This window comes from Callorhinchus milii, unplaced genomic scaffold, assembly GCF_018977255.1.
Source record: "Callorhinchus milii isolate IMCB2004 unplaced genomic scaffold, IMCB_Cmil_1.0 Scaffold8, whole genome shotgun sequence".
Taxonomy (NCBI): Eukaryota; Metazoa; Chordata; class Chondrichthyes; order Chimaeriformes; family Callorhinchidae; genus Callorhinchus; species Callorhinchus milii.
Window position 1 is genome coordinate 23,158,201 of NW_024704749.1, and position 18,553 is coordinate 23,176,753.

The following is an 18,553-nucleotide window of genomic DNA, read 5'->3' on the forward strand; positions in this document are numbered from 1 at the left end:
AATGATTCATGGTTGGAAAATTGAAAATTTTACTAAATGTGTAAATTTAATATGATTGCTGGTGTAATACAAAATGAGTAAAACTGGAATTGATAGTAAACTAAAGTCTGTTTGGAGCAGAAATGTTTTGCACATTAATGGGCGAGCATGTTGTCATTACAAAATACTTGCAATCTCATTGACCCGGTGGAGTTGTCAATCTGTAACTGGAACACAACTGAAGCGAAGGTGGATTGTATTACCTTAAGCTGTGCATCTATCTAACCGGAAATGCATGGTATTTATTCTCAATGCGTAAGAATCATTGAGATTTTGTAAATGAGTGGAGTAAATTTAGAAAATGTATATAAGCCTTGTTAATGTAGGTCATTATAGCTTTAATGAGCCTCTATTCTGTAAAAGCTCTAAATGCAAAATTTCTTAGCGGTTTTAAAAATTTGTAGCATGTTGCTACAGCTTAAGGAACTGTGCACTGCCTCATTGTAATTTAATAATTTACTTGAAGCTAACCTGCCTCCAGCATTTATACAAGGTATACCCTAACCCGTATACAAGCGTAAATAAAGGTCATACCTGTGCCTTTAACTCCAGCTGCCAAAAAGATCTTGAACTCATGTATAAGTTACATCCTCTGAATATTTTAGGGCATGAAAATCTCATGAAAGTGCATTTTACACACCTAATTTTGTAATCAATGCTCTTATTGTTTGCTGAACTTGTAAGCATTGTATTGTAAGCAGGAGTTAAACCAAGAATCCCATTTGCCTGTGGATCTGTTACAGGTTAACTGTTGCAGACTGATGGCACCAAAGAACATAAATGTACAAATTATTTGCTACTAGTAGAGTTATGATATGAGAGAGTAATGTTTTACGTTGCTAGTGGCGCGTCTCAATTCATTCTGGTTCCAGTTGATTGATGCAGAGTGAGCTTTCATTGAATCGGCATGTGATTGGTTTCTGGTATCTGCCGCCATGGATAGTAGTTTACTCAGATAATTTCCTTCCTTTGTTTCTCTTGCGATGATGCAGAGGTGGATTTAATGAAATTCTTTCACATGTTGATGCCAACGCTGTGCTCTGGCAACAACAACGTCCCAGAGCGCTCTGGCAGTGGCGTTAGGGATTTCCGCCTATTTTCAGTTGAAGAGCAATTGGCTTTGATCTGTCCTTTCAACGAGGGTCTTGTATAAGCTGGATTTTGAATTGTATTTTGCAGTCTAGAGAGAATATAAATGAGTCTGAGGTGAACTTGTGAAGCTGTTTATGGACAGGTTGTATTAATGAGTTTAGTGTGTCCAACATTGATAGATTACCATGAGGAACATGATGACTTGTGTGCTGTTGTGATCGTGGGAATGTTGTGCCAGAGTAGGTAACTGTTCAAAGTGTGTAATGTAGATTCAGAGTTGGGCAAGTGGTGTGGAGCTTTGCGTATTTGCCATTTGGGAGGCAGAGACACATCTTTCAGATCATTTTCTTTGTTGGACTAGGTCGGGAAACTGTTACAGCAGCTGGCGATGATTGGCAGCGAGGAAGGGGATCCACGACTGAAGAACAGTCTCTGCAAATTTGACAAAGTAAGATTATTCACCTTCTACTGTGGAATATTATTCTGTGTTATACTATTCTAAGGCGTCTGAACTATCAATCCAAAAAGCAAAACAAATGCAAGGATTTTTTTCTAACCTCCTTGTTAATTCTCTCTGATTCTATTCAAATTATGCTTTCTTGTCTCTCGACTTACATCCTTGCATTTCAGTGGAAATAAGTTATGATTATTTACCCTATGCTAACCCCTTCATTTACCTTCCCTTCCATCAGTAAGGTAATGCTCAAAAGAGATGAGAGGAACTTCATAATATATTTGAATGTAGAACATGTACTATTATGTAATAAAATGTATTGTGTAGTCCTGTAGCTCAATGGTTAGAGCACTCGCCTCGCAAGCGAGAGGATCTGGGTGCGATTCCCAGGCAGGGCGAAACACTGGGTAAGTTTCCTTGCATCACATGCCTCTGTTTACCTAGCAGTAAGTAGGAACCTGGTTGTTAGTCGATTGACCGATTGCTTTTCCGCAGGTAATGACCCCTTCAAAATTAATAAATAAATAATTTGGTCACTCAATCCACGACTGTTTGTGAGACACAATTGTGTGCAATTGGCTGCTGTTTTTCCCCACAAAATGTACAGTCACTTCACTTTATGGTATATTTTGTGAAGCACTTTGAAACATCTCGAAGATGTGAGTGAAAATGTGCTATACCAAATGCAAGGTTTATTATTATTTATTATTATGTTAAGGTGGGTACTTGCTACTTTTCAGATGTGTGGATCCCTGACTGTTTAGCGCTTTGGGACTGCCTCCTGATGTGAAAGGCGCTATACAAAAAATTGTAATTTGTTGTTGTTTTCTGTTCACATGGCAGTGTATGTAGACAAAGTGCAATGATTATCTGTAATTCGTGTGGATAAGAACAAAAGCTGGGGAAAACTTTAAATAAAAATAGAAAATGCAGGTCAATCTGTGTGTGAAAAAGAAAGATGGGTTCAAATTGGGTGTGTCTTCATTTAAGAATGTCTCCCTTGACCTGCTTTATGTGCGAGTTGTTCAGACAGGAGTCCTATCTGATTGTGCCAGAAGAAAATAGCTGCTGCGTTGTGGAGGTCATATGGGCGTAGGTGATTCAGTAGTGCTGCAACATTTGTGCATTAGGATGGCTGAGTGTCATTTTTTCCATGGGAGATCAAATCTGGTGTCACTAGCTTTAGTGATTACAGGTCAGTACCCTGGGTGATGACTTGTGACAGGATAAGCGTACTTCAGGCCATTTGCTGACATTTGCTATGGAGTAGAAGAGCATGGCTTTTTCCTTCAGTTAGCAACAAGACAGTTAGCAACAAGCCTTCCTGGAAGGAGGGAAGGAAAACCAAAGGGAGACCGAGGGATTATCAAGAAAATGTGCTCTAAAACCAAAGGGATTAATTGCTCTTTGACTCTTAATTAGTACCACAGAATGTCTGTGAACTCAAGATTAGGGTTCTAATCCTTCACTTTGCCCCATTCCATTGATACTGTTGGATTTTGCAGAGTTGCGTGGCAGCTTTCTTGGACGCTATTATTGGAGGCCGACCAGTAGAAACTCCTCCCATGTCCTCCATGAACTTGCTGGAGGGACTCAGCAGGACTGTGATTTACATGACCCACAACCAGCTAATGAACTTGGTAAGTCCTCGCATTCCTTCGGGTCTGCACACAATTCATCTCGTCAGGGAGGTGAACTTTTTACTGACTGCAAAAGATTTAGCTGTTGCCCTTAAATATTGTCCTTTGCTTCCCATTCTTCACTCTCAAGCAGTCTGTGCTGTTCCTATGCTTGTAGATAGATATTTGTTAGGTAAGGGTATCAAGGGATATGGGGCAAGGGTGGGTAATTGGTAGAGATCAGTCAAGATCCTATAGAATGGCGGAACAGGCCTGAGGGGCTGAATGGCCTACTGCTGTTCCTATGTTTCTGTATAATAATTCCACCCCCCGTTCCAAATTACATGGTTCTTCAATGTTCAAATTGCCTAAAGTGGCAATTTGTGGGTTTGTGCAAGTGTGTGCTGGAGAATGCACTGCAAGAACTGTGGGTTGTGCCCAGCTCACAACTAATCTGAATTTGATAGAGCCATTCTGGGCAGGGTTGAATTGAGACCATTGAGACAATTTCCTGTTTGAAAAGGAATTTCAGCTGGTGTTAATGCAGTATATTTACTCCATTGGCTCATTGTGGGCAAGCAGTAGCAGACACTGGGCACACAGCATTGTTGCCCTCTTTCTTTCCCCTCTCCTCCTTGCCCCCCATTCTGCACATCCGTTTCACTTTCTTTCTTCTCATCTCCCCCCCATCCAAAAATATATACAAGCAATAAGTCGCACGTGGGACTTTCAGCAAGCAGCAAGAGCACTGAAAGGGTCGTGGAAGCAGATTCAATAATAGCTTTCAAAAGGAAATTAGATAGGTACTTAAAAAGGAAAAAAATTGCAGGGATATAGGGTAAGAGCAGGGGAGTGGGACTAGTTGGTAGCTCTTTGAAAGAGCCGGCCCAGGCACGATGGGCTGAATAGCCTTCTCCTGTGCTGTAAGATTCTATGATTCTGTGAGATATGAAGAACGAGAGTATTCTCAATTTATAAATAAAATTTACTCGGTTTATTTCACTTCTTTCACTGAATTCAAATTCTGTAGGTTCACGGCTTGTCTGCACATGTTGCAATAGATCTGTTTACTGGCTAAAGTGAAATGTTATCTGTTTAATTGGTGTTACAGGTTACATTCACGCGGCATGTCATGCCAGGGGATCTGCTGAGAGAGGAGGACAGGATGGCTCTGGAGAATCTCATCATTAACGTTCCTCATCACAGGACGGGCAAGAGCAGTAGCCTTGAGCTCACTCCCTCCAGCACACCCCAGCTGTCTCCTGCAACCACTCCAGCCAACAAAAAAAATCGCCTGCCAATAGGTAGGAGACACAGCTGTTTTTGTTAACCCCGTGAAGACTGCTGTAAGTCCTGTGTGTGCAATATATTTAAACAAATTAGGAATTTAGAAATGCCTATTAATCTTATCTACAATTGTCCAAATATGTTAAAATAATTTAATCTAAAGATTTTGAAGAACAAAAAGCTTTTGCAGGTGTGATGGGCAGTTTTACTTTGAAAGTAGTAATGAATTAAGCAATGTGTTAAGTTTGCTTGGTGCTGAAAGACTTAAACGTTGCAATGCTCCTGATTTTGTTCTGACGGTAAGGGTAGGGTGTTATCTGCATGCTCCTACAGTGATCATGCTGGAAGACACTTGTGTTTTCATCCGAGCAATCAGTGTCTTGGGAAATATGCCTTGTGTTCATTTTGTCTATATTTGCCCAAATCGTGCATGTTCTACTTAGATTCAACAGCAAACCCTTTCACTGGGTTATGCTGTGAGGCTTAAGCAAGTAACTTCATCACTTAAAGTTTATTTAAAATAAATAACAGTTAAAATCAAGACGAATTTCCATCTGGCACTGATTGAGTCGATTCATGGTAACTGAACTGGTTAAGCTGTGAACTTCTGTCTTGTTGGCCCCTTTGCCTGCTCAATTTACCTGCTCCAAACCCCATATGATTACATTCTATATAATGTAGGATTTCTCTTTCAGCAAATTATGACAGTGAAATAGATTATCTTTTGAAAGAATTTAAGAAACATGTGTTTCCAGTTTAAATTATTATGAATGTGAAATGACTAACAAGCAGTAAATAAGTTAATTTGTACAGTTTCGCTGATTTCAGTCTGGTTAATGTTGCCCTTCAGCGATATGAAATCTGAAGCTCTTTCAGTAATGTAGATGGACTTTGTGCTGTGCTGCTTAATTCAACTAACAACTTTTAACAACTTGCATTCATCTAGCTCCCCTCACACAGGGTAGCATCCCAGAGCACTTGACAGTGGTGGAGCATGAGGCCAAGCCGGGGGAGGGGGGAGGTGACAATAGGCACAGTTGAAGAGGAAGGTCTTCAAGCGTAATCTGAAGATGGTGAAGGAAGAGGCAAGGCAGAGGGATGGAGGAAGAGTGTTCCAGAGTTTCAAGACGTAATGGCTGAAAGCGCGGCCATCGATGGTGGAACGGAGGGCCATATTTTAAAATGCTCATTTTGCATTCTGAGCAACAACAGAATGCTTTTCAGTGGGTACTGAAGTTATTCTAACTGATTGGAGTGGTAGTGTTTCTGAATGGGAGTGAGATCCAAATATTTTCCCTTTGGCCCGGGGGTGATTGTCGGGTTTATATCAGTAGAATTGTACCTTTTATTTCACTTGAGTGGGGAAGTGGAAGTAGGGATTGGCATACTTATTAAATATATTCAGCTGCTAGAATAAATCCAGTCCTTTCCTTCACTACACATCTGTGCATGCTGGGTTTCTGGCTGATTTGATAATTCACAAATTACAGCCGGCTTGCTAACGCTGTTGGGCGATCAGTGCATGTTTATAATTTGCATGCACCCTGCGACTTTTGGCCACAGCAGCAAAACCCGTTTTTAATATAAGTCAGGAGGAAATCCTGCTTTGTATATTACTTTCACTTGGCAAACTGACTCAGCACTAATTAACTTCCCATTCCGGCATCTCCTCTGGACGGTCTGTGGGACTTCCTAGATTAGTTTTACTCACAAACTATATAGTCAATTCACTTCACAGCATATTCTGTGAAGAGCTTTGACACATCTCGAAGATGTGATAAGGTGCTATATCAAATGCAAAGATTATTATTATCATCAAATTTGAGTTGTTTGTGATATTCAAGGCTGCAAAAAAAGTTCAGTGTCCTGGGAGTAGTGAATGTGTTGCATGTATTTGTTTTTTATAGGTTACGAGTTTAAATGACAAACTAGTGCGAAAACGTGCAACTTGGTTATGGGATAAGAAATGTTTTTCTGACTTTGCATTTTCTATGGGAATGATTAACATGCAGTTGGTTTTCCTTCCTTTAATGCTGCCTGCACTCAGGACAACAATTAGCTGCCATTACTGCCTGGGATTCCTCCACTACAACCCTGACCGCTCATATTCCCCTTGTAACCCCATTTGGTGGGTAATAGCTTTTCAGCAGTATAAGATCTGAGAATGATACTTACACAAAGAAAACTAAGGTCTAATTGAAACTGTAATATGTCTGAAATTGTTCAAGTGTTTAGAATTAATTGTTTTTTATTTTGTAAATGTCATTGTCCTATAACTAGATGCAATTGTAGAAAAGAACATATTAAGCATTCTTTTGGAAACCAATTTCTATAGATCTCTTCCTTCATAAACCTCATTTATACCCACTTGAAGATGGAATGAACATATTTAAATTGTCACTTTAAGTGTTCATTCCCAATGGACCCATACTTTACCGAGCCTGTTTCTGTTGTGCTGCATCAACTTGCTATTTTAGGCAGAAAAGAAATGGAGTGTTTTGAAGTAGTACGTAGTTATGTTAGTTTAGTCAGTCTGGATGTGAATTAGATGTACTGTGGTTCGGCTAAAGCTCATTTCTTTCCAATCAATGTTTTGATCAATATCTCAAGACCATCCTCTTTGACCGCACCTTTGGCCAACCTCCTACCCCTATCTTCCCTGCCCTCCACCCCTCCTGATCCCAGCCCCCTGCTCCAGTCCAAATCCCTTGGGATGTCGTCCCATTGTGAAAGGAGCGATACAAATGTAATTTGTTGTTGTTGTAGCTGGGAGGAATAGGAACCGGGCGAATGAAGCGAAAGACCAGCACCTGGAACATGAAAGTACTTCTCAGGAGTCATTACAGGAAGTTCAGCCTGAAGAAGTCTTGGTCATTTGCCTGGGTATCTCCTCCCAGGTCAGCCCTGGCATGATGTCGGAAAACGAGGTAAGGTCTCCTATGATGTAAGTTAGACTGTGCAGCGCAACCTTCAAAAGGTTGAATCTCCATCTAGTAGTGAGGTGAAACGTATCCACAAATTAGTCAATGATTCTCCCCCCCCCCCCCCCCTTAAAAGTTAGTCAGTGACCCTTCCCTCACTCACCTCAGCCCCCTCCAGAATTATTCTCAGTATGAAATAATATTGAACCTTTAAATTTCTGTAGCAACTTTTCCCAAGCTTGATATCCACTTGAGTGTATAATGAAATTATATTAATAATAATCCTTGCATCTGATATAGCTCCTTACCACGTCTTCGAAATGTCTCAAAGCACTTCACATAATATACTGTGAAGTGAACTGACTATATTTTGTGGGTGAAATAGTGTGATGTAACAGGTTAATTGCTTCATTTCAACTTAGAGCTGCAGATGCAGCGGTTGTGTTTGGCTTTGGTGCCCCCAAAAAAACCTTTTCTGTTCAGAGTGGATGTAATGCTCCTTCGCATCCTTGAAAAATACAGCTTACTGCAGCTTGAGGTCTGTATAACTGTCCATGCTTAACTTGGGACTTTAGTTTAAAAAACATGACACCACTCAGTAATTTGCAGTACAGTTTAATGTCTTCATGCATGTACAGAAATGGGAAGTGCATGAAAGAAATGCTGTTATGAGACCTGCTGTTCACTGACTCATTTTATGAAACCACGATTTTTTGTGTAATGCTGTGAACCCACATTGCAGTCCTGTATGCTCATCTCCAACAAACGCCCTCATTGTAGTTCAGTGTTTCTCTTCTGTCTTTCACTATAGAACCTACAGACATTGCTTGATTTTTAGCTGCCATAAACCAAACCACAGCAACCAAGGCAGAATGTGAATCTGCTTTTTTCTCTCTCTCTCGCTCTCTGTTCTGGGAGTTTAAAAAAACAAGGAATTCAATCCGCCTAGTGGTCAGCATATTGTTAACGGTCTGTTAAGACCGACAAAACTTGTGAGACAGAAACACATAGAAAAATAATTCATAGGATTGGAGGATGTTAAAGAAATACTGCTTTGGGCTGCCAAGCTCTCACTAACAATATGAATGACTTAGAGCACTCGCCTCACAAGGAAGAGGACCTGGGTTCGATTCCCGGGCTGGGCGAAACATTGGGCAAATTCATTACTCCACATGCCTCTGTTTACCTAGCAATAACCCGGTTGTTAGTCGATTGACGGATCGCTTTTCTGGGGGTAATAACCCTTTCAAAAATAATAATAATAATAATTTGCTCACTCAATCCATAACTGTTTGTGGGACACTACTGTGTACTGCCGCGTTTTGCCCACAAAATATACAGTCAATTCACTTAGAGGTATATTCTGTGAAGCACTTAGACCTCTCAAAGATGTGATATGGCACTACATCAAATGCAAAGATTATTATTCTTAGATTGCTTTTGCATATTGTTACAGACCCATTAGCAGCTGTCTTTGGTGTAAACTTGCTTTAATGGATAGGAATGATCATTTTCAAAGTAGCCTAAAAACGTGTGAACCTGTGGAACATTAACTTAAGTATCTCCCTCTGTTCGAGCAGTTGATAGAGCACAATTATTGTTGTTGAGAGTTTTGCCCAGTTCTGGATGTTAACACACAATCTAACAAGTTCCTCTTTACAATCTTGCCAGGTTCTGAGCATGCAGCTTGCTGAGAATGGACCGGGAGAGGTGCCTGTAGATGATGGTAAACTGCATGGAAAGCCAGACAAAACGCTACGTTTTTCACTCTGCAGTGACAACTTGGAAGGAATATCAGAAGGTGGGGGAATTTCTTCTCTAATAAATAGCATTGAGTCCTTCAGACCAAATCAGTCTTCAGCAAACCTGTAATTTTGAATGTAAAATAGTGATCAAATGGCATTGGAGTGCTTATCACAGAATAACACAATGAGAAAGAAAGCATTTTCTCTTAAACACTTTTAAGTTTTACCATTTAAATCTTTAGCCACTTTGTGCCTAGTTCCACTCCCATCAATATCTGGAGAATTCAGCCGGAAAAATCAGTCTTTCTATTTGATTTCAGTGTTTGTATGTAGTTTTATGCCCGTATCCTGACTGATTGGTCCAAAGTTAAGCACTGGATTAAAAATGCTTTAAGATGATGCTGTGGAGTCTTAAACTGCTCCTGATTGCTCAGGTGGGAACTCCCAAGTTCTGGGTGCATCACTGATGTTATGTCGATGTGGTTGAACTTCATTCACAGCAGTAAGTTTGGCAGGTTGATGGACAGTGAAGCATTCTAATGTTAAAGACCAAAATTTAATTATGGTAACATTTGGCAAATTTTACTTAAAACAGGGCCTTCGAACCGCTCAAATTCTGTCTCCTCGCTGGACCTGGAGGGTGAATCTGTCTCGGAGCTGGGAGCAGGACCGTCCGGCAGTAATGGTGTGGAGGCTTTGCAGCTGCTGGAGCATGAACAAGGTAGGCAGGACAGAGAGTTCATTGTAGGAACAGGAACCATTCAACACTGGTTTGTGTGGTTGGTTTTATTTTAGATCGTATGAGGTTTTCTGGCTTTTCTCCATACTCTTTAATACTCTTATCTGTTGCGTCACTGACACTAGTGAGCAGTCATAGCCGGAAAAGACTGTCCCCGAATTCTCTCCCATTTTAAAAAAATAATAGGGCTCTTTATTGCTGCTCCAGACACCCTTGCCGAAAAGTGTGTGTGTGGAGGGTGGGAGTTGGGGTTGGGGGAGGGTGAAGATTGGCTGTGATGCCATCTGCTGTCACAGTTTGCTGTCACTGTCAGGATGTGCTCAATAAGAAAGGCCGCTTGTCTGTGGGAGAATGTCTCAGTGTGAGTCACTGCCTTAAAAGGGGGTGAGGAATACTAGAACCCCAAATTATTCTGTGCAAAGCTGAATGATGAAGGTGACCGAAGAGAGTGATGCCCTGCGTTCCTTTCAGCCACAACACAGGACAATCTGGATGACAAGTTGCGTAAATTTGAGATTCGAGACATGATGGGGCTGACAGATGACAGGGACATTTCGGAGACCGTGAGCGAGACCTGGAGCACTGACGTCCTGGGCAGCGATTTTGATCCAAACATCGATGAAGATCGACTTCAGGATATTGCAGGTAAATGCTTCACACCTGCTGGTGAATCTATGAGCGTTTCAACGCTCCTACTTGTGTTTTGGAGTGGGATTATAATTGGACATCAAAATTAGGTAATGTCGGTACAGTATCTTGACGTAGAAGCAACCAATGTTTTAAAGAGATAATTGGTGTGTGTGTGTTTAAGATGGAGAACCAGCTCTAAATGACATTAATGAACCAATTATGTTCTTAATAAAGAGGGGTGGTAAGTTTTCTCATCTGCCCTTTGATAAATAGCACATGATTAAGAGAAAGGATGATTAAGAGAGAGGATTTTAGTGGACGTTTAGCTACATGGGAAGAATGCAAACCTATCACGTTCAACATGGTGGTCTCGAAAAGATTATTGCAGTCGATTGATGACCAGCTACAAATCTTGCTGATGGGCACAAATTTATGGTATTTCTTAATACAAAATGTGCAATTATTGAGTTTCTAACACATCAAACGTGCTGAATAATGCATTGGATCTTTTAGAAATTCAATTACTACTTAGTTATTGAGAAATCTGTTTGGAAATATTGTAAATTAAACCCCGATGTGTTTATGATTGATGTTGGATATTGCAGAACATTTTATTTTGTCTATAAATGCACTAGATGTAATTTTTCTGCATATTTTGTTTCTTTATGAACACAAGTTGGCTGACAAACTTATAGAGTGAGATTCAAGTGTGACAAAACTTGAAGCTTAAAGTGCTGCCTTGCGATTCAGAATTGACTTTCTAAAATTGCCAGTATCCAAACAATTTACACCCAAACTGCTTTGAAAGTAGCTGTCACATCTTGTCATGAGGACATCACCTTCATCCAAGATGAGGTTATTTTGCATCCTTAAGATTATATAATAATAATCCTTGCATTTGATATAGCACCTTATCATGTTTTTGAGATCTCAAAGCACTTCACAGAATATACTGTAAGTGAATTGACTGTATACTGTATATGAATTAACTTGTTTCTATGAAATAGATTGAGGGAGAGAGACTGAGAGAAACCACTCAATGAAGCAAGCTCTTTCATTCTCCAGCTGTGCACTATGCCTCTCTTGCTCCCATTTCCTTTCACCCCCAATTTAAACCTCAATATTATTTCCCAGCTTTGGAGGCAGCCACTAGCAGATGTATGAAAAGCAGCCTGTGGTGAATGACCAGCTGACTGGTTTGATTTATTTATTCCCCCTCATACCCCCCCCCCCCCCCCCCACCACCCCCTCCACACATACACACCACCACCCCCTTAAGGAAATGGCTACAATCCACTTGGCAAAATAGTCCCATAGTGAATCACTGGCTCACTCGTGCCCTCTCACTCGAGCCCCACGTTGGGTGAGCCTCTGTGGTGCCGTTTCAGACGGTGAAAAGCGCTGCACATGTGCACTCTTATACGGTAAATTCATGACATACTTTCAGTGTTTCAGATTGCTGCTGAAAACTTCAATTGTTTATGAACAACACAACTTCCTTTTTTTTAAACCTGACATTAAAATAAAACTGTCATTTGCCGAATCCCTACAGTGTGATTGACCTTGGCTCTTTCTCATTTGCATCCAGCATTTTTCATGCGTTTAGATTATGTGTTTTGGGATGCTTATATCATTAACTGAATTTGCAGCAATTTCCTTATGTGTTTCTCTAAGGGATAGTGTTATGAGATGCACATTAAATCTCCATTAATACCTCATTATCCCAGTGATAAGATTACCATGATAATGAGGCATAAATTCTAATTGTTTCAGATCTTGTTGTGCCTCTCATTTAATCATATACCTGTATTTGTCTTTGGCAAGCTTTAAATTGGGAGTGACCTGAAAATAATGCTCAGGACCCTGTAAATGGATCCTTTATTGCTATAATCTCAGGGAAAAAAATGGTTGATCAAAAATTGGCTGTTGTTTATTTCAAAGGTAGGACAAGCTAGCTGTGTTTGCCAGAATCATGGTTAAAAGTACTGAGTATCGGGCAGTTCTGAATTAAAATTATGAATTTTTAAAAAATTATACTGAGAATTCTTTCAGAATATCAAAAGAGAATGTACGAAATGGGAGTGTTTCAGCACATCCTATGGAGTATGTCATGTCTTAAATCCAACCCAACCCTCTCCGTCCTGTGATCCGCAAACTTCCTCTGTGAAGGTTTCCTCTGAATTGGGTGTTCGCTGCCACAAGTGACAGATTTATTGGACGGTGGGGATGAAAGCGTGATATTTCCTGGGACTATTATAAATCTGAACGTCAGTCCATTAGCATTGAGGTGTTTGCTGTTCTTGTGAATGAATGGCCAGTCCTCATCTGCAAGCGCATTTCTTAAAAAATATTAAATGTTTAAAGGGGTGAAAAAAATCATCCCTCTTGATTCCTATCCTCAGCTGTCAGTGCCTTGGGACATCCTCCCGATGTGAAAGGCGGTGTGTAAGTGCAATTTATTGTTGTTTTCTGGTGTGGTGTCTTCGTGTTACTGTAACCTGTGTTCTTGCTTCAATAGGTGCAGCAGCAGAAAACATGCTGGGTAGCTTGCTGGGTTTACCAGGCTCAAGTTCAGTGTTGCTTGACCCTTGCACAGGGTCGACCATCTCTGAGACAACTAGCGAGGCCTGGAGTGTGGAGGTTCTACCAAGTGACTCCGGTCAGTACAGCTTTTGGGGGCGAGAAGGAGGAGGCTGTTAGTTAGTAGATAATGGCTGTCAAATGTGTCCATCAATAAAAAGAAACTTCTCGGTTCTTTGCCCAGTTTAGTTGGACATTTAGGATCTCAATGGCTGTAAGTATGGCCTCACTAAAAACAACTAATACAGGACTGTTTATTGTCGCACAACCGCAAACCATTTCAAAAACATCTCGACGTTTGTCAACTGAAACATTCAAATGTTGTGATAATAACTGTTCCCTGTTCTGTCGAGAAGGCTAATTCTGTTTGATTTTCAGCGAGTTTAAAAACTCCCTGTATTTAGTAATAACCCCCATATAATAATCCACGAGTGTTTGCGGGACACTGGTGCTCAATTGGCTGCTGTGTTTCGCCCACAAAATATATAGTCAATTCACTTTACCGTATAGCCTGTGCGGCACTATATCAAACGCATGGATTATTATTATTTGTTTTTAAACATGCACACATACACACATATATACATGATGGAGCTGGGGACTTCCAAGTCCTTCTAAAGTTTCTGACCTGCGGACACCAGGAATGGGCAGGAATGATGAGCAAGTGGCCTGTGTACATGTTGTTGCAGAGGCCACAGATTTGAAGCAGGAGGAGCGACTGCAGGAGCTGGAGAGCTGTTCGGGACTGGGCAGCACGTCCGATGACACTGAAGTGAGGGAGGTCAGCTCACGGCCCAGTACCCCCGGTCTTAGCGTTGTATCAGGTACTGTACCGACTCTGACCTCCATTCCACCATCGATGGCCGCTCTTTCAGCCACTGCGACCCTCTCTGGAAATGCTGGAACACTCTTCCTCTATCTCTCTGCCTCTATCCTTCCCCATCTTTAGAATAGGTTTGATCCTTCCCCAAGCCCTCCCTCCCAAAATAATGGCAACTTTCAAAGTAAAACAACACAAAATTCAATCGTGATACTTTACACTAACATTTTCAGAATTAACAGCTTTTAGGCTTTTTTCTTTACTGGATTTTAACAGGAGTCAGTGCCACGTCAGAGGACATCCACAACAAGACGGAGGATCTGCGGTCAGAGTGCAGCTCAGATTTCGGAGGCAAAGATTCCATCACCAGCCCTGAATTGGATGATATTATTCACGGTAAGTAAATCTATGTGGTTTGTTTACCTCAACAAACACAGAAATCTTTAACCAAAAACCAAAAAAAGCAGGCAATATCGAATCATAGAATATTACAGCATAGAAAGAGGCCATTCGGCCCATCGTGCCTGAGCCGGCTCTTTGGAAGAGCTACCAACTAGTCCCACTCTTTCCCCATGACCTTGCAAATTTTTCCTTTTCAAGTACCTGTCCAATTCCCTTTTGAAAGTTGTTATTGACTCTGTTTCCACCAGTCTTTCAGGCAGTGTTTCCCAGACTGTAACAACTCTGTGTAAAAAAAAAAAAAAAAAAAAAAAATTCTCCTCATTTCCCCTCCGGTTCTTTTGCCAATTATTTTAAATCTATGTCCCTGGTTACTGACCCACCTGCTAGTGGAAACAGTTTCTCCCTATCTAGTACTACTAATGATAATCCTTGCATTTGTTAAAGTCCCTTATCACGTCTTCAAGATGTCTCAAAGCACTTCACAGAATATAGTGTAAAGCAAATTGACTGTATATTTTGTAGGCGAAACGCGGAGCCAATTGCGCACAGCAGGGTCCCTACAAACAGTCATGGATAGAGTGACCACGTTATTATTATTATTTTTCATGCCCTCTCAATCTTTGAATCCCCTAACCAGCAGCGAAAGTTCCAATACCTCTCGACCAGAGCATGTGTGCATGTGTGTTGATGACGTTTCCTTGCCTGCTCAGAGCTTTGTGGAACACTTTGGTTATAGGCTAAAAAAAGCCACAAGTCTATTGTGATTAGATGACCAGTTTGATCAGTGAATAGATTGGAGGTCAGAGAGAGAAAAAACTGAGGGAACAGCACTCTTTCCCCTGCAGGCTGACTGCAAACACAGACACATTTAACAGGTCCTTCTTCGTTTGCACAGTATGTAGTGCCAGATAAAGCCAAATTTGTTTCCCTGTCTGAGAAATCACTCCTGATTGTGGGGGCTATTGGATACTATTTACAGTTCTTCTGTCGAGCATCCCCCCACTGGCTGTCGCCTCAATGTCACATATTAAGTGTCAGCATCCTATGGAATAAATGGATTACATTTTATTGTAAAACAGCCTTTTGTGACTGATTGATTTTGGTAATTCATTTTTAATGTGTTTGTCACTGAAAGCAATTATCAGTTTGGCCCTTTCCAACTTGCCTCATGTAATAGACGTGAAAAAAATAATTTGGTCACTCAATCCACAACTGTTTGTGGGACTCTGCTGTGCACAGTTGGCTGCTGCGATTCGCCCACAAAATATACAGTCAGTTCACTTTACAGCATATTCTGTGAAGCCCTTTCAGACATCTTGAAGAGGTGATAAGGTGCTATATCAAATGCAAGGACTTATTATTTACAAATCTTTTCAACACATTGTAAGGCAAGACTTTAGATTTCAAAAGTAATCGTTTTCCTCACCCCTTTTCTTTCAAGTTTTTTTTCATTTTAAGCCTTTTTTGGTTTCTGACCAAGTGTAAATATCTCACTGTGCTTTTCTGTTGCCTCGCGAAAGTGGTTGATAGGTAAATGAAATACTGGCTTTTTAAAAATCAGAACGAATGGTGAATGTTTCTCTGGTATCATGGTCTTCAGTATTGTGTATCTTTCAGAATCTGTGGTGGTACGTTTGGGAATTCTACAGCGTAATGTTTTCATTCTCTGTCTGTCATTTCCATGGAATTCTCTTCAGGAGTTCATTCGCTGACTTCTCCGCCTTCTCAGACTGACTCCTTGCTTGCAATGTTTGATCCACTGGCTTCTGAGGGTAGGTTGATACTCTTTCAAGGTGCATTTTGCACTGGGAGATACATAGCAGAAGATTAATGCACATGGGAAAAATGCAGGGGAATTGGTTTGAAAAACCTGCTTTGATCTGATAAACTGGCGGAGCAGGCTTCATCGACTTCTTGGTTCCATCTCAAATCAAAGCAACCAAACACATGTTTCTGGTGATATTGCTGTGATGTATTGTAGACTAATACGTTTCTCTTTATGTTACTGCTTAAGCAGAGGGTCAGCTCCTTTGTTTAAGACTATCAGTATAATAGAATTTTCACTGGAAACCTTGTACAGTTCGTCAAGTCAGTGATTCATTCTAATATTGTTTTTGCTTCTCAGCGTCAATCACACCGTCAATAGTCAGGCCTAAAGTACACTATGCCAGACCTTCGCAGCCACCTCCCGATCCTCCCATACTAGAGGGAGCAATAGGAGGCACCGAGGGCAGACTGCCACCATTCCCCTCTCACTTGAGCGCGCAGAGCGAGGCCGAACTGCTGAAGCAGAGGTACTCATACTCGGAGAGGCTGGTCCGCAGCAGGAGCTCGGATATCGTCTCCTCATCTCGTCGGCCGATGAGCGATCCTGGTTGGAATTCCCCTGCCAGCAGGCGGGCAGGAGCCGAAGAGCTGTTTTTGACGGGAGCGTCAACTGGAGTCAACTGTGGTCCTACATCTTCACCCAGCAAAGATTCCCTGGTAAGGTCTGGGCTGGTTACATAGGAACAGGAGGAGGCCATTCAGCCCCTCTAACCTGTTCCGCCATTCTATAAGATCATGGCTGATCTGTTCCTCAACTCCAATTACTTGCCTTTGCCCCATATCCCTTGATACACTGACCCAATAAAAATCTATCCACCTCAGTCTTGAAAATATGAATGGATCCAGCATCCAAACCTCATTTTTGGGGAGAGATTTTCGGATTTTCACTACTCCTTGATGAACAAAGGGGAAGGGATTTTCTTCCAGTGTCCTGGCAAGTCAAATTCCAAATCAATTGGTTGTTCATGTCGTGACCATTTGTGAGATCGTGCTGTACGCAAAATGGTTACTGTGTTTGCCAATCAGTACCCAGTCACTACACTTGACATCAATTATTTGTGATGTACTGTACTTTGGGAGATTCCAATATTACAGGCAAGGATTATTATTGTAACTGTGTGTCAGCCTGGCTCAGTTGGTAGCATTGTTATCTCGGAGTATTGTCAGGAATCAGGACCTGCCTTCACTCATCTCTCCTATGTTTCACCACTGTTAAGTGCTTCAAGATGTTAACCACTTGAAAGGCGTGAGATAAATGCAAGATGTTGTTGTGGTTGGTTGAAGCCCCACATCAGGACTTGGAACCCACATAGTCTATGCTGACACTCTAAAGCAGTGCTGGGGGTGAGCTCCATTTTGGAGGTGCTTTGAACATTTGCTTTACAGGCAGACAGAATCCAGGTTTAACTTCTCATCTGCAAGACAACATCTCCGATGATACAGCGCTCCTCAATACGGCAGCAAAGTGTCAGCAGAGATGATTAGCTGAGGTGGAGTACCAACCCATATCCTTCTGACCCGGAAGTTTGAGTGAAACCAACTGAGTCAAAGTGACACGAGAAACACATGAGAGAGGAAATTATGCACTGTAAGATAGTCATCCTTCGGAAGACGTTCCAACAGGATTTACAATTATATAAGATTTTAGAGCGACCAGAATTTTATGAATTTTTATATGCCAGTTTAATTTTGAAGCTAGTTTTCTCTAAATTATTGTAGTAACTAGAGAAAAACAACTTCTGAGTTGGAGACTGAACTCTGAAACGTTCTGTAAAAAGAGGAATTCTAGCCGGCAAGGTTGGTGGATTTCTCCTCACTTAGAGGTAATAGTTTCTATATGTTACATTAATTACCAGTGGTTACATTTACATTCAGTTAATGAATTATTATCCCTACAGATTTAGCACTTAAACACCCTGAATTCTGTTACTTGTAGATATCTTTAGGTGGTTCAGTGATTAAGGAGTGGTTTACTCTGCAAGAAACTAAACATGGAGCCTCTTAAGTTGTAAAGCTTGGAAGCTGTGATACAGTGTGACATTTTCAGAGTGGATTAGCCAATCCAGTTCTGCCACAAAACATTACCACAACCCTATCCTTATAGCCGGCACATGACTCCCTGATAACCATCTCTACAGGATTAGATGGCAGTTCTAGTACATATTATCTTTATAATAAAAACATTTCAAAACACCACTGAGTAACAAAAGAACAAATTGTATTTGCACAGCGCCTTTCACATCGCGAGGACGTCCCAAGGTGCTGGACAGTCGAGGGCTTGTATCTGAGCTGGGGTTGGAGTCAAGAGAGGTGGGGGTGCTAGGATGACTGAAGGCACAGTCTAAAGAGGAAGGTCTTGAGACAGGCCTTGAAGGAGGCAGGGAAGGGCGAGGTAGAG

At 41.2% G+C, this 18,553-nt stretch overlaps 1 protein-coding gene across 1 annotated transcript in view; it reads left to right on the top strand.

The window, feature by feature from the left end:
• Positions 1–14,421, top strand: part of LOC121849585 (GTPase-activating protein and VPS9 domain-containing protein 1-like) — a 39,719-nt gene extending 25,298 nt beyond the window's left edge. Inside the window, exons 5-14 of the mRNA XM_042337673.1 lie at positions 1,493–1,579; positions 3,091–3,225; positions 4,316–4,508; positions 7,258–7,418; positions 9,084–9,213; positions 9,753–9,878; positions 10,368–10,541; positions 13,045–13,185; positions 13,796–13,930; positions 14,203–14,421. Of these exons, the coding sequence (XP_042193607.1) occupies positions 1,493–1,579; positions 3,091–3,225; positions 4,316–4,508; positions 7,258–7,418; positions 9,084–9,213; positions 9,753–9,878; positions 10,368–10,541; positions 13,045–13,185; positions 13,796–13,930; positions 14,203–14,330 (1,410 nt within the window). The 3' untranslated portion in view covers positions 14,331–14,421. The remainder of the gene's footprint in view (positions 1–1,492; positions 1,580–3,090; positions 3,226–4,315; positions 4,509–7,257; positions 7,419–9,083; positions 9,214–9,752; positions 9,879–10,367; positions 10,542–13,044; positions 13,186–13,795; positions 13,931–14,202) is intronic.
• The last annotated feature ends 4,132 nt before the right edge of the window (positions 14,422–18,553 follow it).